Source organism: Myxocyprinus asiaticus, chromosome 2, assembly GCF_019703515.2.
Source record: "Myxocyprinus asiaticus isolate MX2 ecotype Aquarium Trade chromosome 2, UBuf_Myxa_2, whole genome shotgun sequence".
In the NCBI taxonomy this organism is placed as follows: Eukaryota; Metazoa; Chordata; class Actinopteri; order Cypriniformes; family Catostomidae; genus Myxocyprinus; species Myxocyprinus asiaticus.
This window is the reverse complement of record NC_059345.1, coordinates 43,215,982-43,243,685: the sequence shown is the minus strand read 5'-3', so window position 1 is coordinate 43,243,685 and position 27,704 is coordinate 43,215,982. Positions and strand designations below refer to the sequence as shown.

The following is a 27,704-nucleotide window of genomic DNA, read 5'->3' as shown; positions in this document are numbered from 1 at the left end:
TTCAGTGATTGACTTAATTTACATTTGATGAAGAAACAACATGGAAGTAAACTATAGCAAGTTTAACACATGCGGCGATGATGAAAATGATGAAAATACTTATTATGTGTAGGTTATGCTTATCTTATGTGTAGCTCAATATGTGTTTGACAGCCAGTTGTGTCTCATGAAATTTCAGTGTGAAAGTAATTAATCTTGTTCTAGATTGGTCCTGATTTGTTGCATATTCTCTTTGATATATGCAAAATAAAACTTCAAAATATATATTTATTTATAAAGATCCGAATATGTAAGAGTGTTTGGAGAAATTCTCATGCATTTAAGGGTTAACTTGACCGCGCGCTCTCTTCACTCGCGCCGAACGGCAGTTGTACACTCGTGAGAGTGCGCATGCGCACAGGCTGCTCATTCAAGCGAACAGCGCCCGAAGCTCAAATGAGGCTCGTTTAGTGGGATCTCTTCAGTTCAGCTCTAGACACACACAGACACGCTCCTCTCTCTGGACTATACGCGCGTCGTTTATTTAATGGCAATACATTGAATATGGATTAGAGCACATTTCTCAACAGGAACATTAAAAGCTCATTCATTTACAACCGCCCACAGGGCTCGAGGTGCGTGTGCTCTATAAGGAATATAGAGGGTGTTTTTTCCTGCTTGAAGGATGGGATTAAAGAGATCGAGGAAAAGTTGGGATTTTTGAGTCTCCTCGTGTTGTATGGCAACGATGGAGAGATAAAGCTCACCACCTACTGAGATCACGAAGGCGGACGCACTGTTAATTACACAGAGAAAGGAAATGCACAGAGGTGAGTTTCAAGAAACGTTTGCTTTTTGTGTGTGTCAGACAACAAGGCATCCAACAAACTGCAATTTCACTTTTTCTTTAGAGAATTTCCCGTGGCAGCCTTTTGTATTGACATGTCTAACAAGTTGCAGTTTCAGGGCTTATCATAAAATGCGTCGCCACCTACAGGTGTGTTTTTTTTATTAGCTATTTAACGCGCGTGATGGGGAAACGAGCAAATCAGTGTCCCTTGCGTCGTTTGCGTTCTATTCATTAAACCTTTGATCGTTTTTAAGACGAGAAATTTATTTAGTGCTTGCCAGTCATCAAATAATGGCTTCATGGAAGTTATAGGCTGTTTTAATACAACAAAAGGCGAGTTGCATTAGATTTCTGCAGCGTCTCGTGCAGCATGAGCTCTTGGCATTTGCAGGAGCGGCGCGGGAGTGCTGAAGTGACAGCTCCCGTGCGCGCACTGCTGCTCCTCAGACTTCATCCCTCTGATGATCCACGTCATACACAATAGCTTTCATTACATGTTTCTGTATGAAATAAGGCCCGCGAAAATAATTGCCTAAGCCCAATCTCACCATTTGAACATAATGGTTAATAGTTGAATTACAAGCAAATAAATGTTGATCCTGCATTGAGACTGTCTACTGTTGCTACTGTCTTATACCGTGTAGATTAAGCCAACTGTAGGCTATTTATTTGCTTGTTTTTTTTTTTTTTTTTTTTTAGGCTGGCTTTAGAAAGACCTATCTAAGTCATTAGACGAATGAAACACAAGACGCAAGAAAGGAAAGCAGCATATGCACTATTTGACACTGGTCTGGGTAATTAGTTCAGAGGTATTTTTAGTCTTATTATGGGGTCTGTCAGACCGAACGCGTTACAACAGTACGCAGGTGTCTCGAGACGCGCTTTTAAAAGCTGACGTTCTTTTTTAACGTGATGCGCGGCGCTGTTTTTGGGCATTTTTGTGCCCTTGAAGGGCGCTTTGAGAAGGGGACGCCACTCGAAGAGTCGTTCCAAACAAAAGTAAGAAAGGGCCCTGTCACAAGACTTTTTGTGACGGCTACTTTCAAACTGTAATGTCATGCTCCCTTCAGAGTGCCCACATCAAGAGCTTCGTCCTTCGTAGTGAGCAGGGATTAGGGGTGATCACTTTCGATTGGAAAGGACTCAAAGCAGCGAGACGCGGCACGTAAAAAAGACGGTCAAAGACGTCCGCGCACATGTTTACTTTAAACAGCTCAGACTGCCGCAAAAACGCGTTAAGTGTGAAAGGCCCCTTCTGCGAAATCCTCCTGTCGTCGGTCGCATTAACATCGACTACATTAAAGCGCCATATTTCATTTAAATGACACTAAACTTTTTTTCTCCTCCACTCTGGTGTATTTGTAGACAAACTACTCAAAATGATATCATAACATGTTTATGTACAGCAGCCTTGCGTCCCACGGGACACATCCCAGATGTCTGTTCATCTGAAACCAGACAGCATGCTTCAGATCATTGAAATTCACAGGCCTTATGTGATATGCATCTATTTTGAGTGAAAAACTTGATTTAATAAGCCAATACCCAGTGGTTCTCAACCAGGGGGTCGGGACCCACTAGGGGCCTCAGCACACTTCGGTGGTGGTGGGGGAGGGGGGCCTCAAGATCTCTTAAAATGATTTAAAATAACATATATTATTATACTCCCTTTAACAGCTTGATTTTTATGAAGAATATACAGTTCTAGACATTTCTGGAATCACAAAATGTATCATGATTAATTATTTTAATCTATATATGCTAGTAGTTTCTTACATTAAAAAAAAAAAAAACGTTGAAAAACAAGCTTTGCCATCTTTACAGAAGACATATCTGAGGAAGTATCTTATAATAGATATATCTTATAATATAAATATCTAAAAGGCTACATAGGGGGCCTTCGAATATTTTCTCAGACAATGCGGGGGGCCTGGGAACCACTGCTATACGCTAAAAACATGTTTGCATTTTTCGCTCGTTGTACATTTGTGCTCAAGGGGTGGGATTTGTAAATCTCATAATATACAGTATATCACATCAGCGATATAAACAATCATCTTATATTTGTGTTTGTCTGATGTCAAGGCGTATGAAGCGTGCTGTTTAAACAAGAGCCTGGTGTTTTATCAGACGGGGTTTATATGTTCGCCTTTTCTTCACCAGACAGACAGTTCAGTTTATCATAAACAGATTAATGTAAGCCAACGTCGATTTATTTAAAGTCAAGATAAATAAAGCAAAAGTATAAATGTAAAAAAGCTGAGGAGCTTTATTTTATTATACTAAATGACTGGTAACTGCAAGGATACCAGTAACTGTTGAGGATAGAAATTGTATTTACAGAATTCAGAAGGTTTTAGAAACAACACATGCTATCTTTTAGAAATGTCCTTTTTGCTTTCTAGATATTAAATGATCACTAAATGTGCTTGGTAATAAATAAATATTGCATCAGAATTAAATCAATGATGTTTGTGGCTGATATTTTGTCAACTAATCACACATTTAGAGGCAGTCTTTGACCATCTGGCCTTATGTCAGAGAGGGGTGTCAAGTGCAAGACGTGTTATGATATGGATCGGAAAACAATTGATCAGTGTGTTAGATTTATTTCTGCCTTGGTACAGGGCCAGGAGAGTGATAGAGGAGTTTGGGGTGATCAATGTTCTAGTGTTTCTGAGCCCGCGTCGCTCCTGGCCTTTGCCTCCACGCCATGAATCAGTGCTGGGCTAGTGCAGTCGTTTTCAGACAGAGAGAGGCTAGATTAATGGATTCTCTGTACTGCGCAGTAGTTTCTAAGATTCTCACAAGCACACCAGCATTATCTGAATCAGAGTTTACGGAGACCTTTTGAGGCCAACAGCAAATGCATTTTTGGATGCGTGCAAACAACACTGCTGACCGGCATAGCCATATTGTTCACCAGCAAAACTTAGCTGCTGAAGCTGATTGACCAGTATGGAAGTCCTACTGGATCAGCTTGTCAAAAAGCCCTTTTGGAACATTTTGTGTTGTGGGCAAGCACTTAAAACGCAACATGTGCTTGTGACCAGCTATGCTGTTTTTTGTTTTGTTTTTCAGCGTTGATGTCATTCTAAACACTGTCATCTCCGGTATTTGAATTTTGTAGCTGTTTCTTATAGTGTTTTTTTCCAGGCTTTTATACTGTCCCGAACATGGTGTCAAGTAAAGGACACAGTTGCTGCAGGAATTTCATGGCACATGCCTGTTTTTGTCCGCTAACATTTGACATACTGTTGCTCACTCTTCATTGCAGCCTGGGTTCTCCTCATTGTAATAGAAGAGGGATTTGCCCTGGCGCAGAAAATTAAAGGTATGACTCACACATTTCAGTGCACATACCTGATTTGTCAACTGTGACAGTCCTATGATATTCTGTATGCTTTTTAAGCACAGAGGTAATAGAGGGTTCCCTTCAATGCTGTTATATGGCTCATGCAGCTTATTTTGCATTCTGTTTTTCAACAGTTTTTGTGGGTAATCTGGTCAAGATATTAGTTTTAAACAAAACAAAAAATGCAGAATGCCTCTTTCCATCTTTCTTAATGAACACAAAATATGTCAAAAGTCTTACTTAAAGGGATAGTTCACCCAAAAATGAAAATTCTCTCATCATTTTCTCACCCTCATGCCATCCCAGATGTGTATGACTTTCTTTCTTCTGCAGAACACAAACGAAGATTTTTAGAATAATATTTCAGCTCTGTTGGTCCATACAATGCAAGTAAATGGTGATCAGATCTTTCAAGCTCCAAAAATCACATAAAGGCAGCATAAAAGTAATTCATCAGACTCCAGTGGTTAAATCCATGTCTTCAGAAGTGTGTGCGTAGGAAACAGATCAATATTTAAGACATTTCTTTACTATAAATCTCTGTAAAAAAAAAAGTGAAAATGGAGATTTAAGGTAAAAAAGAACTTAAATATTAATCTGTTTCTCACCCAAAATGATAGCATCGCTTCAGAAGGCATATTCAATCACTGGAGTTATATGGATTACTTTTATGCTGCCTTTATGTGCTTTTTGGTGCTTCAAAGGTTTGAAAAGACTTACAGAGCTGAGCATAGGCAGAGCATGTGTAAGGCTGGGCAAGGCTTAGCTTTCCCCTGGCCACGGGCATGATTAATATTCATATTAATGCTTATTAGGTATTGATCGGAAATCCATATTGCCACTCCAGGATAACACTGCTCATAGCTGCACCAGTAAACTGTCTAGGATCAGTTTCCCCACCTCATATACAAACTTTAATTACTAAAGGGAAGGGAAAGCTGACTCTAGATTAGTGGCCTTGGCCAAATTCATCTTAAAATGAAAATCTCTTGATCTCTTGTTTCGTTAAATAAACCCTATTATTATAATTTTTTTTACTCTCTGTCTCTTTGTTTGTATTCAGCAGAAGAAATAAACAAAACAAAAAATCTGGGATGGCATGAAAGTGAGTTAATGATTAGAGAATTTTCATTTTTGGTTGAACTATCCTTTTAAATCATTATCAGATTGTATTGTCAATGACATTGTTCAAGCACTGATGACCCAGTCTCCTCACTCTTGTTTGCTGAGATCCAGTTTTTGCTCTGTTTTAGTTTATTTCAGTCACAAGTTCTCTTAAAGGTGCACTCAAAATTAAAGGCAATTTTTTTTTGGTTTATGTCGTCTTGCACAGTGACACCCAGAGGTGTGGATGCAGCATGATTCAAACAAAATAGTTTTCAGTTTCAGATGCCATTGTAGAAATTCACTATTCACATTCAGTCATGATTGATTTTATCCATGAGTGAAGGTGACCCATAACAGGGTGGTTACTAAGATTAATCCAGTAGTATTTGGCTGGTCATGTGATCATAACATGGCCGCCCCCATGAGGGGACCCTCTATTGTACAATAAAACACCTTTTATAAGGTTACTGATTTCATGTGAGTGGTCATAATTTTATACATATATTTCAAAATTACAATTAATTTGTAGAGGAGTAAAATTTAAAAACAGTAAAATTACTGAGTGCACCTTTAAATGTCAGTTTTTTTATTTCCTCTATGTAATTTTTATGTGCTTTATCCTCTATTTCATCTATCTCCTCTCACAGAGATTCAGAATGAGGGTGAATCTCCATCTCCTACTGAGCAGTGCGGCCAGTGGACCCGGAATATCAACGGAGGGCTGTTTACATCTCCAAACTACCCAAACTCTTATCCACCCAACAAGGAGTGTGTGTACATCCTGGAAGGTAACTTACCTAAAAATACAAAGAAACCAAGTGTACGATTTTCTGGCCGTACTTCAGCTAACAGGTGACAGCGTGATTGATGTCTGCCTATATAATATAAGAGTGTCACATCTTCTTGCCTCTAAGTGCTTTTTCCTATTATGATAGTAGATACAAAACTAATTATCCTTATATTCTCCAAACCACATAAATTAGATGCCATTTCTTACCAGTATAGCACTTCAGAAGTCTGTTTTGCCATAGCAGTATTTCAAGAAGTACAATAGCGCCCCCTGTAGGAAAAAGCACATCCAAATGCATGAAAATGCCTTTAAAAAAATGAAATATAATTGAAATATAATTATCATCTAAGATATTATTTATCAGTATAATAAGTGTTTATCTTTTTTGATTGACAGAACTGACTATCTGGATAACAATTATAAGCCTTTGCACTCGTATGTGAAGAACACAAAGAAACTTTTCTTCTTGATAAATGATTGTAGAATGTGCAGAGTCTGTGGTTTTGATGCAAGCTGCAGGAAATACAGCTGATGAAATGGATTCAATAGAACAAACCTAAATCACCAGTGACATCATGTTTGATTCATAGACTGACGTGATTAAGGTTGTTGTGCCTCAAGCAGGTGACCTAAATTCACTCTGTGTATAATTTAGTTTCATTGTACTACAAGCTTGTGTGTTTGCTGTGCATCACAGATTGGATATTAATTTGGACACGTCTGCATTCTTTTTGTTATAAATAAAAATGAAATGAACTCTGCAATGTAATGGTCTATTACGTAATTACAACATTGCATATTTCCTTTGTGTGTGTATATACCAGAGTCTCTGTTTGAAAAGAGTTTTATTCTTGCAGCATAGTTACCATGCATCATACTGTACAGTTATAAACTAAAAATAACATTCACTCTTTCAACAAGTAAAGAAAAATATTCTTGATTCCCTTTCTCCTGCAGCTCTCCCTCGCCAGAGAATTCAGCTGGCCTTTGACAAAACGTACTATATTGAGCCCTCCTTCGAGTGCCGCTTTGACCACATTGAGATAAGAGATGGTCCCTTTGGTTTCTCCCCTCTTATTGATCGCTTCTGTGGGCCAAAGAGTCCAGGTGTGGTCACCTCCACAGGCCGCTTCATGTGGATCAAATTCATCAGTGACGAAGAGCTTGAAGGCTTAGGTTTCCGCGTCAAGTACACTTTTATAGCAGGTAACCTTCGCAATTGCATAAAATACAGTATGCGCAGGCAATTTGGTATATTTAAACTTGATATCTAAACTCATTGCATTCTGAATTTAAAAAGTTGGCTTTGCTGCTGTAGACCTTCACAAAAAAAGTGATTTTGTAGTGAAGTAAATACAGTATAGCAGAAAAAATTAAGTACTTTCTACATTGAATAAGTTAAAGCGTGAACTTGAAAATATTGAGTAAATACTACATTTGTTTTTAATTCAAACATGTAAAAACTAATGCTTTAGCTTATAAGTAAATATTATTTATGATTATTTGTTACTTTAACAATGTGTCATCATGTATCAACCCTAAAGTAGAAAACTTTGTCATATTTATTCGCTAATTTGAGTACATTTCAGTGGAAAATAAATGTAAAATTTTACTTAACTTTTCGAAGCTGTTGTTCCCTGCATGCACCGGGCCTGAATCATTAATGAGCTTGCATGGTTTCACTGTTTGCAAGTTTATTTACACCATTTTTATTGTTGATTTTATTGTTACGTTTGGGAACTTCTTGTTTTGTGAAGTCGGAAGTTCATTTTCTACTCAAAATTACCCGTTCATTATCAAAACAATGATCTGTTAAGTGTTACCACCATCATTTTTTGTGCATCAAGTGTTGAGGTCTGCGTGCACAGCTCTGGATCTTGTCTCGTATCGCCATTAAAGCAAGGTGATGTTGTCTCATAGACTACATAGCATGCATGGAGCTTTCCTGTGTAAAGCTTCTATATGTCATGTGGTACATTATTTAATGTGTTAATAATGAAAGTTCAAAATGTGGAATGTTCTAATTAAATGTTAATTAAAATTTCACTAAGATTAATTAAATACTATGTACATCAGATTTGTAAGTAAAGGTTACTGAGATGTTGAAGTTTAATTTACTCTCTCACCTCAATCGATACTATGTCATGATATCGTCGTTTTTCTTTAGTGTTGTAAAGAGTGAGAATAAGTCCTTGGTTGTCTCTTGAAACTTAATACTTGAAATACAATGACTTCTAGTTGATTCAGAGGATTTTCAGGCATGAAAATGTTCTGCTCAGATGTAGTAGCTTTATGCGTTTCTCAATGTTTTTCTTGTTCTTTGTGTTTAAGAGGTCAAATAAGACAAACACTAAATCTGCTTATTAGATCAAACAGCAAACCTTCACTCTGCAGCACCCACGGCTCTTTAAAATTGAGCATGGGATTTCCACCCGTGCACTATCTGGGCAATGTGATACCTGTCTTATCATTTCAGACCCAGATTTTCATTTGCACGTCGGTGGATTGCTAAATCCAATTCCAGGTAAGCAATTCAATATTTCACCCCCCACTTCAATTCCATCTCAAGTGCTTTCTATCTCTGCGGCAGACTGCAGGCTATCTTTTACTGGCACCCTCCATTCCTCCCTCTATCTGTTAGCCTCATGCTTTCCTCTTTTTTTTTCTCAAAAACATGTTTCTTCATCTCACCACTCCTGTATTTGTGTCCAATTTGCACTCAATGCTTCATTTTCTATGCTTTTTGTTTTCCTAATTTTACTTTCCCAATGTATTTTCCTGCTTCCAACCTTCTCTTCCCACAGATTGCCAGTTTGAGATCAGTGGTTCAGACGGAATCATCCGCTCCAGTCAGGTGGATGAGGATAAGATCAAAAATGGAGACACACTGGACTGCATCTGGACCATCCGTGCGCCTCCTCAGTCCAAGGTGACCCTCCTCTCCCCTCTTACTCCCATAGTTCATCAAATGAGATTACCCTGCTCTTCTGCCATGGGCAGATATATGGCCACCTAAAACCAGGGCTCGATGAGACCACAGGAGGCTATCGGGTCCTGACCCTTTTTCTGCTGAGAAAACTTTTCAAGGAGAGCTCAAATTAGCAATGCAGCAGCAGCAAGTATAAGGCCAGTGATGCAGAAATGGCTATAGAGCAGAATCAGCAGTACTATGAATAAGACTGAGGGAGGAAAACGGCATTAAGTTGGCCCAGGGATTACACGCTCACCTGCACTAAGCAGACTGGAACACTTAGCATGCTAAAAAAAACATCCCTAAAGAACTTCGCAAAAGAATATCTGTTTACGAAGCATAAAGATAAGTAATTAGAGTTGGGAGAGTAGCTCTTTAGTTTTTCATGGATCTCTTACCTTCCGTTTTTAAAGAATTTGAATGCATTCCCAGAAGATTATATTTTTTGCAAATTGCTGTATTCTTCCTGTTGCTGTTCAAATCAGCATTTTGCTGAATCAAACGAATGCATTTGTTGTTTTATCCCTGCAGATATACCTTCGCTTCCTGGAGTACCAGATGGAACACTCAAATGAGTGCAAGAAGAACTTTGTGGCCGTGTATGACGGGAGCAGCGCCATAGAGAACCTGAAAGCCAAGTTCTGCAGCACTGTGGCTAATGACGTGATGCTGAATACTGGCGTTGGTGTCGTCCGCATGTGGGCTGATGAGAGCAGCAGACTCAGCCGTTTCCGAATGCTCTTCACATCATTTGTGGATCGTGAGTATAGAAACTCTTAATGGTTACAACTAGTGTTGTCACGATACCAAAATTTCAGTAGTCGGTACCGATACAAGTAAAGTTAAAATTTCAATACCACAGGAAACAATAGGTATGTAAAAATAAATTAAAACAATAGCATGTTTCCTTCTAATGTTTCTCAATTAAGTAACATTGCTTCGGGTTTTTTTTTTTAAGTAGGACCCTATGAAATCAGTTTTATTTCTTTCTAAATTCTATATTTTTTCCCAAATTCCATGTTTTCCAATTTTAATTTTTTTCTGAATTGCATGTTTTAAAGTTTCATCAGGCACAGATGGTCTCTATGGGCAGGTAGGGCAGAGCTCTGCCTAAATATTCATCCACCTGAAAACATAGATCCATACTATAAACTGCCAATATTGTAATTTGTTGCCCGTAAATGTTCAAAATGCTGACATTTGTATTCAAAAGCAGGCCTAGTATAAGTTTCTATCCTATTTTTAAGTCATATAGTAGCTGAAAGCTCCATCACACACTGTTTGATATAGATATTCAAGGATGTGGGACAGAAAGTCTGCTGCCCTCCCAAACTCCACAGTGCCCCTCAGTTTTCCAATGGAAATCTGTTGTCAAATATGGTACTGCAACGAGCCCTTACTGAGAACCATTGGAGCAGAAATAAATCTGCCCATTAACGTAGCGCTAAACCAAAGGTAACATTAGTATTAGTGTGTACCAGCAGTGGGGTAGATCACAAACATGTCGGCTTGCGAGCACTATCGATGAGCGTGTGTGTAACTGTAACGAATGCTGGCAATGACAGGCAGATGAAGACGATGGTGATGTGAAGAACCCAAGTGCAGTTTATTCTTAAACATGAAATCCAAAAACCATGAACCTGGACTGGACTGGACTGGACTGGACTGGAAAACAATGTTACATAAATAATACCTGACAAAGGACCATGGCAAACATGAGGGTTTAAATACATGGACATGGGTAACCACATGACATAAACAACCAATGACGAGACTGAACTAATAACAAGATAACTAGATACTAAAACATGAACCAATGACATGACAAGACTGATAATGAGTTAACAAGACAGTAAACCAATGAAAACAAGACACATGAACATGGAGGGAAACCAGGACATCACATGACCAGGAAACACATGACATGAACAAGAACAGGAACTAAACTTTCAAAATAAAAGTCATGAACACAAAACATGAACAAAATACATAAACGTGACAGAAACAGTGTGTCGTTTCTACTGCAAATTATCTGCCCCACCTATATCTGTGGTTACGAGCCGCTACTGAGTTTCATTCAGTTGAATCATTAAAATGTGTCTGATCAAATTGATCCAAACTTCAACAAATAAAAATAGAACAGTTACTTTTCAGCAAAACAATTTAATTATTTTTTTATTTTTTCTTAAGTGCTTTAGTAAAAATCATCACAACATAATCTAAAAAATAATATTGGTCTTATTTTATGTCAAATAAACTGCTGCACAACAGAGCATCACATTATAAATGAAAACATATATTCTGTACAACAGCACTCATGCTTGTGAGATAGAAGTTCAACATAATAATAATAATAAAATACATTTTACTAAACACTAGTAACATATTTCTGTTGTAATTTCTTAAATTTTGCAAGTCGAGCTTTTATTTTGAATCAAACTTTTATTTTGACATGAAGTCTGTAACTATTGAAGCACAAAATTCTGCGATTTAATTGTATAAATATACTGAATAGTCTGCAAGTGCTGCACACGTTTCAGTGAATAAGCGTCGTCTGTTCTGTAATCTACTACAACATGCACAGTGTGCGATGCTCATAAAATGTGGTGTTTTGATCAGTGTATTTTCAGCATATGAGCAGCTTCACGCACTCTCTTTGTAGCACGCAGCGCTGTATATTTATTTAATTAAATCACACCCATTTGCAGTTTAATAATCACAATAGGACATATCTCAATTTTTATTTGATTTAATAAATGATTTAAAATGTAATTTAAGATTAACGATTTAATTTAATAAACGGATCGTCTGCATGCACTGCGGGCTTCAAAGTGAAAAGTACACAGGGAAATCGATTCAGTGTTTCCAGCAACTTCAGAGCATTTAGCAATCAATCCCTACGTCTAAAACCGCATACTCTCACATTATAAACTGTATTTGATGAAGGACATTCTTCTTGGCCGATAAAACAGTACATTCTTTAGGTATGCATGCAAGTACTATGAATAGATTCCGGACATACTTCATCCAGGAACGTGGATGGGTCTCGTGACCCGAACATATGACGTAATAACAATAACCACAGAAAAATTTACTCTGGTTTTGTTAAACAAGCATCATTTAAGCACAAGAAACAACTTTCTTGATGTATATATATCACTTACAGTTGAAAAGAGCCATCCGACTCGAGGTTCACTGCCGAGGGATAATGGGATTGTAAAGTGTCCAGTCGATCCGCACTTCAGAATCTTGCCGGAGATAGTAGGCCATCCGGGTATTTCTCGCTTACTGCATCATGAATACTAAGGATTCAGATATACTACCCATTGGCATACTGTTTTTGGCACACTATATAGTAGGGAAGTATAGATATTTGGACGCAGCATGTGAATACAGGACATTTATGACAAGCGATCACTGATGATCTACTGTTGATGAATTAGGACAATGTTTACTTTAAAGTGTTCATATTGTAATACCTTGTAGATGAATGTAAGGGTGCATATTTTATTTCATCTGTTTGAATGAGCAGCTGGAAGCAGTGAAGCACAGACATTTCAAAATGTTCAGGCTTTTTTATTTTTCAGGCTTGTTTATTGTTAAAAATCCTGCGTTATGCACAAAATCTTAATTTTTTATTATTTTAATTATATTAATTAAATTTTAAAACTTAAACTTAATTTTTCTGGTTGTTATTGGTATGTTAGTTGCACAATAATCTGCTTCTGGGATTTAATTCATTTCAGACTCTTGTAGCCTCTGTCTGGCCCATCCTGTCACAGGAAGGAAAGACTAAGAAAACATTTTAACATATTCAATATATCAATTTTAAAAACTATAGTCATAAGATACATTATTTTATTGTCATTTGCACAGATGACACATGGTAGAAACTGAGCATTGAAATTTGTAATAGGCAGATGAATCTGTTATTGCCTTTCTTTCAACACATTCGTATCAGCAAAATCTAATATTGGTCGATCTGTAATTCGTATGTTTTGATATACTGGTACATAAACCAATTTTAATATGATGTATATATATATATATATATATGTGTGTGTGAAAAACATGTCTTGAGAATATTATACCTGCAGAAGCCCTGTTTTGCTGATAAGCAGTGTTACAAGTTCTAAGGCCTTGTTGCATGTCCTCAAGCCTGTTTAGGTAAAAGCATCTGTGATGCATGATTTATTTCTGAGATTGTGTGGGTTTGTTCTGAATGGACATACGGTATTAATTTTATTTGTTCAGGTCTTAAAAAGTCTTATTTTTATTTGTATTAATTTTTTTCAATTTGGAATGCCCAATTCCCAATGCGCTCTAGGTCCTCGTGGTGGCGTAGTGACTCGCCTCAATCCGGATGGCGGAGGACGAACCTCAGTTGCCTCTGCGTCTGAGACCGTCAGTCCGCGCATCTTATCATGTGGCTCGTTGAGTGCGCTACTGCGGAGACATAGCGCGTGTGGAGGCCCACGCTATTCTCCGCGGCATCCACACACAACTCACCACGTGCCCCACCGAGAGCGAGAACCATATTATAGCGACCACGAGGAGGTTACCCCATGTGACTCTACCCTCCCTAGCAACCGGGCCAATTTGGTTGCTTAGGAGACCTGGCTGGAGTCACTCAGCACACCCTGGATTCAAACACGTGACTCCAGGGGTGATAGTCAGCGTCAGTACTCGCTGTGTTACCCAGACCCCCCTTAACTTTGATTTAAAAAAACTCTGCAGCAACACTGGGACCCCTAGGGAAAAATACTCTTAAAGCTAGTGTGTGTAATCCAGCGAGGCTAGCAGTTAGCAAGCTAGCTTTGAAAGCCTAGAGCCCGCCCTCGCTTCAGAGGTGTCTCCAAAGCCACGCCTCCTCTATCACACATGAACACACACAGAGCAGAGTTAATTCTGCTTTTAGCACGCTCTTGATCCAGACGTTTATTCGTTGTACAAGTTTCTAACACGGTGTTTCTTTTCTTGTTTCCTTTTACTGGTGGTTCAGGAGGAACAAAATGTAGCTGCAGTTCGCCTTCCATTCTCGTGCTCGCTCTGCACAGCGTCAAGGAACCCGTGCTGATGACGTGTGATTGTCTGCGTGAACAAGTTGCGCGGCGGTATGCAAATATAGATTGACAGACAGGAAGGACATCCTATCATTACATTCAGACCGAATGCAATGATTGGTCGATCATTTTTTAGTCCTGTCCCTTCCACAGAAGATATATATATTTTTTTTTTTTTTTTTTTTTTTTTTTTTTTTTTTTTTTTTTTTACATTTAGACCACTTAAATTATTGATTGCTATCAGGATGTGATGAGACTTTCAACCAGTATAACAAAAAAATGTTTCTGGAAAAGTTTGCACACCCTAGCTTTAAAGTGGGTGGGAAAAAGATACATTTTTGTTTTAAAAGAAAGTAAAGATTTTCCAGATAATATTTTCATTTAATTTGCTTTTGCTTTAGAACAATGACAATATAAAAGCTAACTAGTTAATTTTGCAAACAACATGTTTTCTTTATAATATCATGTTTACTTCTTTTCTTAAACAGTATTTATAGGTCTTATATATGAAAATAAATAGCTTCCTCACAAGGGAATCATCATATTTGGTGGTCATTGGCATCAAACAGATTGAAAACTCCTGCACTAACATAACTTAATAACAAAAGCAAGTACTTTACAACAGATCATTACAACACCTACCAGTGAAAGAACATTATTAGTGCCAATTTGTATTATTGTATTAAGAAGCAGCTAGTCCCATTTATATTTCTTGAGCAAATACGTGGTAAGAAAGTTTGTATGTATGGATGTGACCTTTGGAGAAGGCAATGCCACGTCAGCTCGCAAAAAAACAAACAAAAACAAAAAAGCAAAAGCCAGCAGGCTGGGCAAAAACTTCATTTATATTTCATTTTGTAATGTGCTTTAGGCAGAGTCTGCCTTTCCAGGATAGCATGTCTACTGCAGTATGAAAACAGCACAAACAAAGTGTGCAGGACAATTTCCCAGATTATGCTGTGCCAAATTTCATTAAGATTAGATGCCATTAAAATGACAACTTATACTGCGAGAAAATGTTGCACTCTATTCAACTGGCATGAAATATTGTTATCTATTGTTACTTATAGTCTTCAAATTTTAAATCTGGATGTTTCACCTTTTTATCCAATATAAATTTTGAATACAGAAATGGAATTCTGCTCTTTTGAGGCTTGTAACTTTATCTCAAATGTTGTTTAAAATGTCAGGAAAACAATATGTTGAATAATAGAATGAAATACACTATGATCCATGTGAACTGACTCAAAGAACCTGGCATTTATTTAAAAATTGTCTATTTATAAAGTGTGTAGTTAAAGTAATCTCTATAAGCAGCGATATCAAAAAGCCAATTAGTCCCCACAACCTTTGCATAGGAAATCAAATAGCAGAGCAACTTAATAAGATGACTGTAGTGTTGCACATTTTCCATGCTAATGGGTCAGTCATAAAAGACAAATTAGAACTTATCATGTGCTGCTGTAATGAAAGGGAAAAAAAACTAAATGAGGCTGTACTTTATGAGTTAGACTTTGGAAAGTGAACAAAATATCCCATTTTCTCTCCCTTTAGCTTTTCAGGACAGTTTAAAGGTTGTATGCAAATTGCTGAAAATTACCATGGAGCAAACAGTCATTCTGTCTGTAATACTTTTAATAAATTTAAAATAATCAGAGGTATTAATTGCAGCATTCAGTGTCAACTCCATGTGAATACTAATCTTACACTGCAAAAGACAAACATGCAAATGGTTTTTCACTACAGTTCCAGTGGAGCAAACCTAGAACAGGCTGACATAGCCTTGTTGTGTCTGGTTTTGTTGGTTAATTTATTGCTTTCACCAATCAAACTGGCTATGAACACACTCAAAATATCATAGTAGCTCTCACCAATGGATATTAGATTTGTCCTTTTTCCATCTGAATATTAACTAACCATTAAATTTTGTTACTTTACAATTATAGATGATATTGTAGTCAGAAGTTGAGCTAACCAAACCAAATGTACCAAATTTTACACTGTAAAATCTAATTAGTTGACCTTAGATTTTTTTTAAGGCAATCGGTTTGCATGCTTTTTCTAAGTTTACTAGTTACAAGTCAACTTAACTCATCTGTGATAAAGTATCATTGTTTTTATTTTATCATTTAAATTGAGTTATAACATGTCTTATACACAATATAAGGGAAATTATGACTGGACTCTAGGTTACCCATATGACAAGTTGGATTCACGTCAGTACTTCTTAATGCACATAAATTTACACTTTTGTAAAGTACAATTGAGTAGAGAAGAATGACTTAATTTGCCAGACTCCACGTTCACCACAGGTATCACCTTAATGGTGACTTCACACAAATTACTTCAACCAGCTACAACAAAACAACAACAACAGTCATACAAATTAAAACTATATAAATTTGGAATAACAATTATGATATTTCTCCATAAGTTCCCTTGTCTTGACCAAACATTCATAGTTTATTCAAGTGTAATGGGTATCCCACATAGCCGCAATTTTGTACTTGTAATTTTGAGTTAGTAGTACTCGAAGCTAAAGTTTAAAGAACGTATATAACTGTTTATTTAGGACAACTTAAGGGTTTAGAGAGTAACGGTAACTTAATTAAAACTGGTAAGAATAGTAAAAAATAAAGCTTAAATTTATTATTTATTATTTGAGATAACTACTAGTATTTACAAACATTTAATGGAGAATTCAAATTTATTTCCATCATTTGGACAGATAAAATATATTGGGGGACAAACTAGAGATTCCAAGTGTAGCCAGGTGGAATATTTCATGGGTTATTGTTCATTAAATCAGGTCACTAGATCACTGTTGTCTTTTTCACTATGCAAGAGCAAAATATAAAGAAAAAGACAAAAACCTGCATCACAGCACTTGGTAATATTAAAAGTTCTTGTGATAATGTCACAAAAAATATTGTACTGGAAAATGGCATGGTAACTTGAAGTCTGTTATTAGTTTAAAGAGCACCTATTATGGTTTTTAAACGTGCCTAATTTTGTTTTAAATGTCTCATACAATAGATTTACATGCATTTTTGTTACGAAATTACGTAGGTTAGTACAGGAAGTAAGTCTGGAATTACTAACGACTCATTTCAGGTGTTCAGAATCGGTTCTTTCTTTTGGGTGTCAATAACTCCATATTTCGTGCACTTTAATTTTTGAAACTTTGCAGACTTTTTTACATTCACAAACAGCTATATAACACTACATGAAAGGTAATATTTGAAAAACCATAATAGTTGCTCTTTAAGGTGCATATAGTTTAATGTAATGATGTTGTACAGTTTGAGATGCAATGATTTATACTTTTTTAACTTTTCATATCAAATGTTTTTGTGATTGAATTAGTAAATAATAAAGAAATCAATTTCACTGAATTCATGCTTTTATGAAATTAGTTATTTAAATCTTCATTAACTTCTATTGTAGCCTATGTTTTTTCAAATTCTGGTCAGTATAGACCTAAACTCTATATTTTTTTGGAAAATATGAACAATGATGGATAAAAATAGAGCATAATGGAAAATGTAAAAACTAGTCCGTCGAGGGAGGTCACGTGACACCATGCAAGAAGCAGACGTGTGAACGACGAGCTCTGCGCACTTTGCTAAATTTTTAATTATTTTCATGTTATAATCTGGTGAAATTTGATACACCCAGTTACACATTTGCTCTTTGAGGCAAAACATGGCAAAGAAGTCAAAATCCTCGGGCTCTGGAGACATTAAAAGACACTTACGTGTTCAGGATGAAAGCCCCGACAGGCCTACAGACCGGGGACTCGATTTGGATGGCGCGGCGGGAGAGGAGATCCAGCGTCAATTGTCCAACATGTTGGTGATGTTGACGAAGGTTTTGCTGTCTTGGAGGATCTCGCTGTAATACGTCGATCGATTACGGTGATGGAAATAAAATTCTCTGAGTTAGTTACAAGAATGACAGATGTTGAGAGACTAATTGATTGTCTGGAGTCTTTGGAGAGGGAATTAGCCGCTAATCAGCCCGCAACCAAAGTTGATTTGGAACATCTCCTTGAAAAGCTTGAAGATCTTGAGAATAGAAGCCGCAGGAATAACGTTCAAATTGTCAATTTCCAGCCAAACTGAGAATAGAAACGAAGGTCGGTTGCAAAGTATTTACATGTCCCAATCAGGCAATGTCTTTTATAGAATCAATGGCTGAGTAAACCGTTGGATGTTTCTCATGTGAGTGGGTCGACTCGCTGTACTTACTCTTGAGGAAGCTGGGCGACATTTTGGGGTTTTTGTGTTGGCTCCGCCGTGCGGCTAGAGCCTGTTTTGTGAATAACACTTTTCCTTAAAGAAACTTTTGCATTGATGAAAGATTACATTTGCATTGAAGTTCCCGGCCAGTTTGAGATTGGACACTACGGATGACCGCAAAATATCTACATGCTCACACAAAGGATGTCTTTTATAAAGTTGACGGATTGAGTAATTCGTGGTATATACTTTTATGCGGCCTCCGAGTGAATTGACTCGACCATCCGGGGAACCGGGATGCCGGTTTTGTTTCTTTTTGTATTGGTTCTGCCTAGCGGCTGGAGCTTGTTCTGTTGAATAACACTCCTTTGGAACAGCTGGGGATTAATCTTTCATTCTTCGTGCTTATTCCTCCTGCTGGCTGGAGTTTGTTTTGTTGAGTATTTTTACGGAACATTGGAATCATTACGTCATCCGCTGAACTCATAACAGCTGGCTCACTGAACATTCGTTTGTCTGTCCGAGGAATCTGTTGTTGAGTGTGTTGCCACGGAGGGCAACCACGCTCAACTCACCACGCGCCCCACCGAGAACGAACCACATTATAGCGACCACGAGGAGTTTACCCCATGTGACTCTACCCTCCCTAGCAACTGGGCCAATTTGGTTGCTTAGGAGACCTGGCTGGAGTCACTCAGCACGTAATTTCAGATTTATTTTACTCTGGATAGGGGCATCCGGCAGGGTTGCCCTCTTTCCCCCTTATTGTTCTGTCTTGCCCTGGAACCATTAGCAGCCGCGATAAGAAAGGAGAATGATTTTCCAGGGATGATTGCGGGAGGTGTGGCGTATAAGCTTCTGCATATGATATATCTTCTTATGCAGATGATATTTTATTATTCGTCTCTGACCCTACTAAATCTATGCCTTGCCTCCACAGAATTATTAATTCCTCCTCCAAGTTCTCAGGATACAAAGTCAGTTGGTCTAAATCCGAAGCTTTGGCTTTGACAGCGTACTGTCCGGTAACGGCTTTTCAGCCGGGCACCTTCCAGTGACCCAAACAGGGAATTAAGTATTTGGGAATTTTATTCCCAGCAAATTTGTCTGATTTAGTCAGAGGTCATTTTCATCCCTTAATAAAGAGGTTTTCGAATGATGTGGACAGGTGGGCTTCATTAAATTTATTAGATGACTGGGAAGGTTAATGTTATTAAAATTAATTGTATTCCAAAATTCAACTACCTGCTACAGTCTCTCCCTGTAGATGTCCTCCTCTCTTATTTCAAGCAATTTAGATAGCATAGCGAAATCCTTTATTTGGAATGGTAAGCGTCCCAGGTTAAATTTCAATAAGTTACATAGGCCGATTGACAATGGTGGGTAAGGCCTACCCAAGATTTTGTTTTATTATTATGCATTTGGTCTTAGATATTTGGCTCATTTGTCGCTTCCACCTGAGGGAGCTCCTTCCTGGTTTTGTGTTGAACAGGAAGTTCTTGCCCATTTCTTGCCACTGCAAAGCCTTTCAATCAAACTAGCTGGAGAGGTTAAGTCGCACCCCGTTATTTTGCATTTGCACTCGATATGGACAAAAGTGTCCAGAGTATTTAATTCAGATATTTATTTAAACGTAGCCTCGAGCATATGGCTGAACCCTAAACTATGTATTAATAAGTCCCCTTTTTTTTGGTCAGATTGGATTGTGAGGGGGGTTAATGCACTTGGTGACCTATATGAGGGTGGAGTATTGAGACCTTTTGAAAATTTGGTTCAACATTTTGGCATTCCCAGATCTCAGTTTTATAAATATTTACAGCTTCGCCACCTACTCTGCAATGTTTTTGGGAGTAGCACGCACCCCCCTAAAGCGGCAGATACTCTGGGAGTGGTGATTACTGCTTTTGGAAAAGGTCATGAGGCATCAGTGTATTACTCCCTGCTAATTCAGAGTCTGGGGGACGGAGCTTTGAATTCTCTCGAAAGATTATGGGAGAAAGATCTAAACTTGACATTGGGGGAGGGGGTGTGGGCTAGGATCCTAAAAAATTTCAAGTCTGCATCTAGAGATGCAAGGGTGTGTCTGATGCAATTTAAGATTTTGCATTGATTTTATTGGACCCCCTCTAGATTGTATAGGCTTCGTCTTAAAGACACTTCCACCTGCTGGCGATGCCAATCAGAAGACAGGGACACAACCCATGTTTTTTGGGAGACTGTGTATTTTGGGTGATGGGGCGGTCCTGAATATAGGTGATAAATATATAAAAAGCTGGGTCCTAACCAGCATGATGATTGGCAGACAGGTAATTCTCAGGGGATGGAAGTCAACTGATGCGCTCTCATTTCGTGAGTGGTCTACCGAAATGGGCAGGGTAGCAGCATTTGAGGAAATGGCATGTAGAAGGCTAGGCAACCTGGATTTGTACATCAGGAAATGGGGCAGCTATTTAGCCTTTTTGGAAGGCTCTCGGGGAGGGGCAGTGGAGAGAGACTAGTGTTTTTTTGTTTGTTTTTTTATGTTTCTAAATATTTTCTGCTGTTTTATTGTCTATATGTGTGTCTTTGTCAGTTGGCTTTTGACCACTGGGGTGCTCGTTTGTGTCTGGTGGGGGTGGGGGGGTTAATGTTTGGGGGGAAGAGTTGTGATTTCATGTGGTTTGATTCTGCATTTTCTGTCTATTTGATTTGCTGCATGGAATCAATACAAATTGTTAATAAAAAAATAAATAAAAAAAAATTTCCGTCAAAGGGAGAAATAATAATAATTTATACCGCAACCACTGGTGGTAGCTTGTTGGACCAGGACTTAGATTTGAGACGTTTTTCACTGCATTTGGGTTTTCTCTGCAATGGGAGCCAAGTCATGCCAGAGCATGGCACTTTCTTTGTAAAGCTGTGCAGCAGTGCATCCTGTCCTGGATTGTCATTTTGAATGTGTCTCCCCTAACCAGAAAGGAAACAAATACAATTGGCGTATCACTCTGTTTTTTGCCCTCCTCTAATGAGTGATAATCTGTCAGGAGGTGTTTGGCAGCCATCAGTGCAGCACTTGCTGTTGTTGGAAGGCAAGAAATTTCTAACAATTTTGGAAATTAACAAAGAGTAGTGGGAGCATGACACTGTTGCCAGAAAATGAAGTTACAACCTCTTCAACCCTCTGTCAGAAGCACTTCGCACCAGAGAATATTCCCTCCCCTCGCAAGTTTTAGCATTGCAGATGTACTGAGGGCGGCAGTTGGGAACGGTTTGCAAAGAATGGTGAAAGAGGGATGAAGCTGCATACAGGCTTATCAGGGAATTTTAAAATGGTGTTTGCCAGGACTGAAAAAGTCATAGAAATTAATAAAATCTTATAGGGCATAGTTCTTATAAGGCACCCAAAAATAAAAAATTCTGTCATCATTTACTCTATTGACTATTCTAAACCCATTTTCTACACAAAAGTAGAATGTGCAGTCTCGGTCACCATTCACTTTCATTGAATGTAAACAAAGATCCAATGACCAGTCGCTAAGTGGATGGTGACTGAGAATTAAGCCTAGTGTACACTACATGATTCAAGCTCGTATCCTTTGATGTTTTGAATCAGTGACTGGTCTGCAACGAGAAGTCTCAAATCTCACGACCAACGGTCTTATAGTATGCGCACTCCTGCGACAATCCCCGACAAGTTGCAGACGTTACGACAGATATGAAACCATCTTAATATCTAGATATCTTGTCGTCAGGTGTGCGCACAGTCCCGACGAGCAAGAGACCGACAATGAGCAGCCAATGAAATACAGAAAGAGCAAGAGAGCAAAATTAGAAAATAAAATAAAGCATCACCCATATCTCCCTACCCGCTGTCTTTATTTTCAGCTGTTTTTTTTCTCTTTCTTTCCTTTGCAAATCGTAAGCGCAAAAACTGGCACGAGCCGTTCTTTCATGTTTGTTGATATGTTATCAAGAATAAACTACATTATCTTAATTTTAAAATGCATTTTTGGCGATCCGTTTGAAAAGGGACTACGTTAAAGGTAGCTGTAACAGCTGGTTTTTCAACGGTTATGTACGAATTTAAAGGGAAATAATCATACTCGCTTTTTTAAAAAAGCGAATGCATAAACATGTACGATAGGGACACAGATATGAGCAGCATGCACAATCTACTTTTGTGCTCCACAAAAGAAGGTCATATGGTTTTGGAACACATTGAGGTCAGTAAATGACTTATAAGTCATGGAAAAGTAATGGAAATTTCTAAAATGAATGTACATCTTTCTAGGTATGTTCTGCTCTAAAATATTTCACAGGCTGAATATTGCTCGTGTACAGTAAAACTTGCTCACAAGCCATAGTGATGTCTGATTTGTGAGCGACAGCTGAACAAGACAGAGGAGGGTATGAATGTCAGGGTTTGTAGAAGCAGCCTGAAGGATTCACCCCTAGAGATCAGCACTTACTTTAAATTAATAGCTTATCTCCCCCTCTTCCTCTCTTTCCGTTCTTCGTTACCCTCTGCTCTCACTAGCACGCTAAGCGTTCGCTCAGTCAAGAGCTTTGTAGCAACCTGGACAGATGGGCATGGTGATGGCTGTTAGATTTGATTTATAGTGTTGTGCTCAACACCCGCTACACAACCCCTGGCATGGGCATGAGGGCACCTATCTACAGACAGCTGCTATGGAAATGAAGAGCTGGGCACGAGGTTGCTCTGTTTTTATAAGATTTTATATATATATATTCTCTATCTGTTGTGTGTTTTTCAGCTCCATGCTCCAGCAACACCTTTTTCTGTCATAGCAACATGTGCATCAACAACTCATTGGTGTGCAACGGCATTCAGAACTGTGTTTACCCCTGGGATGAGAACCACTGCAAGGGTGAGTAAGAGCATAACCACTAGTTTCTGTTTCCTGAGTCACCTATGATCTGGAACGGGATGAACCAGGACTAAGCTAACTACACCCAAAATGGAGTCTTTTTGACTGATTCATTAAAAAACAGGCTCAGAACCATTTCATTGTGAATTGGACTACACTGGTCGGGCTGTATGTTTGTTGTTGTAACCTGTGAACACAAAGCAGTAGAGTAATGTCTGGTCTATTAATGGTCTTGACTCTTTCTAAAGTCTTTGCCCACATATTTTGTCTCTCAACACATTCACTTCTATGGAAGCCCATTTCCACCACGTCAAATTAAAATCTAGCACAAAAGTCATTATTTTGAGATAGCATATCATTATTCTGAGATTTCTGAACCCTAGTCTTTATACTAACTCAATAATTTGAGATATTATGTCATTATTTTGTAATGGTATCTCGAAATAATGATACAAACTCAAAATAATTAGATAATATCTCAAAATCTTGAGATACTAACTCAAAATAATGAGATAATGGGTCTGTTCCAAAACTTAGTGAGCTGCCTCACTGTCTCCTGCCGACATACAGCTGTCTTCTGTGGCAGCATCCTAACTGAAAATGAGCCTCATAAGAGAGCCATTTGGCTTGCTCTACAAAGGCAGCAACTCCATGAGTCCCACACGCAGCACACGGGACACTCAACTCGCAACTGATTTCAAAACAGGTGACGCAAGAGGAACGACGCGATACTCTAATGAGCATAAATTAACATAGTACACACATATTTTGGGATAAATAGTCAATTTTCTACCACATTGAACTATTTTTTATTTCTACCTTTCAGTATTAAATTATAAGTATGAATAATAAAATTTTCTCTCGCTTTGTCCGCCATCTTGGATTTATTTTTCCACCAAGCTCATCACGGTGCATTATGGGATCGCCTACAAGGGGAAGGATAAATGATGATACCTTACAATTTGACCAAAATAAGGCATCTTAGGAGACAGCATAATTGAGATATATACTGCCTTTTAGAACAGCCTTCATGACAGGTGTGCACCTATGATACATACCTATAAGGTTTTGGAACAGACCCAATATCTCAAAATAATGAATGGATACTAACTAAAAAAAATTAAATACTGTAGTATCTTAGAATAATGAGATACTAACTAAAAAAATGAGATATTAACTCAAAATAACAATAACATTTATGCATTTGGCAGATCCTTTTAATCCAAAGCAATTTACAGTGCATTCAAGGTATACATTGTATCGGTTTGTGTGTTTCCTGGGAATCGAACCCATGATCTTGACATTAGCTGTGTCTCCTTTGAAAGGCTGCGTCCTCCGGAGGTTGCATTTGTCGGCCTCATACGTCATTGAGGCTGTCTTGTTTCAGAAAAGTGAGTAGGACACTCCACATGCAGCCTTAGAATGCGACCTTCTTTCACGGGAATTCGGAGGATGCATGAGGTGTATCCTTCGTGGGCACTCACAACCCACAATTCTTTGCTTCAGTGGAAATGAACATCATTTGTCAAAAAACAAATGACGCCAATTTGCCCAAAAATGTTCAAATGCAAGTAATGTTAATTCCCAAGTTGAAGTACCTCAGTAGACGGGTGAAGAGTATATAATATATATCATTATAACGCTCCTAAAATTGATCTCATACATTCCCTACCAAAGGGACTTTGTTCCCTTCTCACTCAAAGTGCTCGTGCTTTTTAAAGAGTGATGTGCTGCCAGTTGAGCTACAGGAACTACAAATAATGAGATACTTACTCAAAATAATGAGATATTGCCTCAAAATAATTAGAGAATATCTTTTTTGGAATGCCCAATTCCCGAGGCGCTCTAAGTCCTCGTAGTGTCGTAGTGATCTCAATTTCAACTGCGTCTGAGACCGTCAATCCACGCATCTTATCACGTGGCTTGTTGAGCGCGTTACCGCGGAGACATAGCGCGTGTGGAGGCTTCACTCAATTCTCAGCGGCATCCACGCACAACTCACCACGCGCCCCACTGAGAGCGAGAACCATATTATAGCGACCACGAGGAGTTTACCCTATGTGACTCTACCCTCCCTAGCAACCGGGACAATTTGGCTGCTTAGGAGACCTGGCTGGAGTCACTCAGAATTAGAGAATATCTTAAAATAATGAGATACTCAAAAGAATTATTTGTGTGCTTATTTTTTTTATAATTATTTTATTTGACGTGGCAGAAAACAGGGTTCCATACAATTCATATGGCTCACAACTTTTACTGTGGCGCTGTAGACTCAGCAGCGGCACAGAAAACACTGATAAAGAATGTCTTTATGCCTAATTATGGTTTAAAATGTGTTTGGTTAAAAAAATCATTCCCTTATGTCTTTACATCAGAGAGGAAATCCAAGGGACTCTTTCACCAAATCACAAAGACGCACGGCACCGTGATCGGCATTTCTGCCGGTGTGGTTCTGGCCTTGCTAATCATCTCCATCCTGGTGCAAATAAAGCAACCTCGCAAGAAGGTAGTGGCCCGTCGACCAGCTGTCATCAACAAAGGTGGCTTCCAAGAGGTCTTCGACCCTCCAAACTATGAGCTCTTCTCCCTTCGTGACAAGGAGCTGTCATCAGACCTGGCTGAGCTGTCAGATGAGCTGGACGGCTACCACAAGCTAAGGCGTTCCTCTACCATGTCTCGATGCATCCATGAGCACCACTGCGGTACCCAAGCCTCCTCTGGAGGCAGCATGAAGCAGAGCCGCACCACGCTCAGCTCAATGGAGCTCTCATACCACAACGATTTCTCCAAGCCACCACCCATGAAGACCTTCAATAGCAGCAGCACCGGCACCTACAAGAAGAGCTGCTATGGCTACAAACAGACTCACGACTGTGCTGAGCAGGTGATCGAGGATCGCGTCATGGAGGAGATCCCCTGTGAGATCTATGTGAGGGGTGGGAGCGTAGGAGGGGCTGCAGGCAGCATTGGCAGCGGTTGCGGGAGCATTACCATCCGTAACCATGGCTGCGCTCGCAGCAACAACACCACCACCACTGTAGTGGACCCGGGACCGCGTTCCATATCCATGGACTTCTGAAACTGAGAGGAAGAAAAGGGAGAACAAGAGCCCTGAATTATACCACTTTTTTCAGTGTCCTTCATTACTGATTTTCATGCACAGGGGTTCCAGTGCAATATAGAGAAACATGAAGCACACTAAGTGGATAAACTTATGTTTACAGAGAGATAACATGTGGCTGGCTATTTTAATCTATGTATACTAAAAAAGAAAGATAAAGAGTATGTAGGTTTTGTGTTGTTGCTTGGCATTAACTTACTTTTTGCATCATTTGACTCTGTGGATAACTCAAATTATACTGAAATGAAGATGACTTTCATGGTTATAAATTAAAATCATGTAGTGATCTCAGCAATCCCCTTCTATACACTTACAGTACACTGTGTCCGAACCAGTCAACATGTGATTTTTCTGTCCTAAATTGGTGCGTGATGCAACAAAATCAGCCAGTCAGATATTTGATGTTTTAAACAGCGTTATATAACATACAATATAGATATGCAGAAGGATTTTGGATTGTGGGTGGGGCTTCCCAATATGGCAGAATAGTAAACTAAGCGACTGACAAAATGTGTTGCTTCTCATCATTTTGCACTGTCATGACTGGTTAGAAGAAAAACTTAACATGGAAGACAAAGGATTGATCGCTTGTGGCTGTATCACATTGTGCATGGTTAGGGCACGGTGTTAAGAGGGACACACATTTGGATTGGAAAGGCTACTAGATCAAATATTCCCACAGCATACACAAACACTGACCTGATTTTTTTTTTTCATTTTGTCATTGGTTTTAATAGTTGGTTTTTAACTGAGATTTGTCTTAAACAGATTACCATGTTGGCAGTATGCATCATTGCATCTGAGTGGCCATAAAAGGCCACAAAACACACATATTGATATTATGTTTTTTTAACCTATAAACATAAGTGTTCTGCATTTTTTGAGGAGCAACCAGTCCATTATAAGCTTCAAATAAAGACAATTGTAAATTATGCTTACACTTTTTGTATAGAAATTAATCTTTTTTTGTTGTGAAATAAGTAAAAATAAACAGGAATATATTTTCTAATCAATATATGTTGTATAATAAATTATACTGCGCTTCCATTTTAGTCATGACATGAATAATTGTAAAGATATTGATGTAAGAAATGTCCTATTACATTTGAATAAAATTATGTCACCTTAAGTATTTTTGAATGATTGTATTACTTAAATAATAAGGTAGGATCGTTTTTGTCGTTTTGATTGTTTATCTCATGAACCACAAAAATCATCTATCATCCAGCATGCATGTTTTATCTTATGTCCATTAACGTCTAGATTACTTTATTCAGTCCAAAATATTTTATTATTGTCATTACTGGATACTTGTTCAAACTAAGAACAATGCACTCTCTTAAGCTGCTCCCTTGCTTT

The 27,704-nt window shown here is 38.4% G+C and overlaps 1 protein-coding gene across 2 annotated transcripts; it reads left to right on the top strand.

Annotated features, from left to right (window-relative positions):
* The first annotated feature begins 451 nt into the window (after positions 1-451).
* Positions 452-27,474, top strand: LOC127451741 (neuropilin and tolloid-like protein 2). Of its 2 annotated transcripts, XM_051716650.1 has the most exons (9): positions 452-809; positions 4,107-4,163; positions 5,939-6,079; positions 7,039-7,287; positions 8,558-8,605; positions 8,886-9,010; positions 9,584-9,812; positions 23,111-23,224; positions 25,600-27,474. In XM_051716650.1, the coding sequence occupies exons 1-9, from the start codon at positions 800-802 to the stop codon at positions 26,301-26,303; spliced, it is 1,677 nt and encodes a 558-aa protein (XP_051572610.1). In that variant the 5' UTR covers positions 452-799; the 3' UTR covers positions 26,304-27,474. The 2 variants fall into 2 exon arrangements, with proteins under 2 accessions (XP_051572610.1, XP_051572619.1); XM_051716659.1 differs by lacking the exon at positions 4,107-4,163.
* Positions 27,475-27,704: the final 230 nt, after the last annotated feature.

Coding starts and splice junctions, on each gene's coding strand:
- LOC127451741 (XM_051716650.1), top strand. Junction 4,164..5,938: donor CCTGGCGCAGAAAATTAAAG/GTATGACTCACA, acceptor CTCCTCTCACAG/AGATTCAGAATGAGGGTGAA. Junction 9,813..23,110: donor CTTCACATCATTTGTGGATC/GTGAGTATAGAA, acceptor TGTGTTTTTCAG/CTCCATGCTCCAGCAACACC.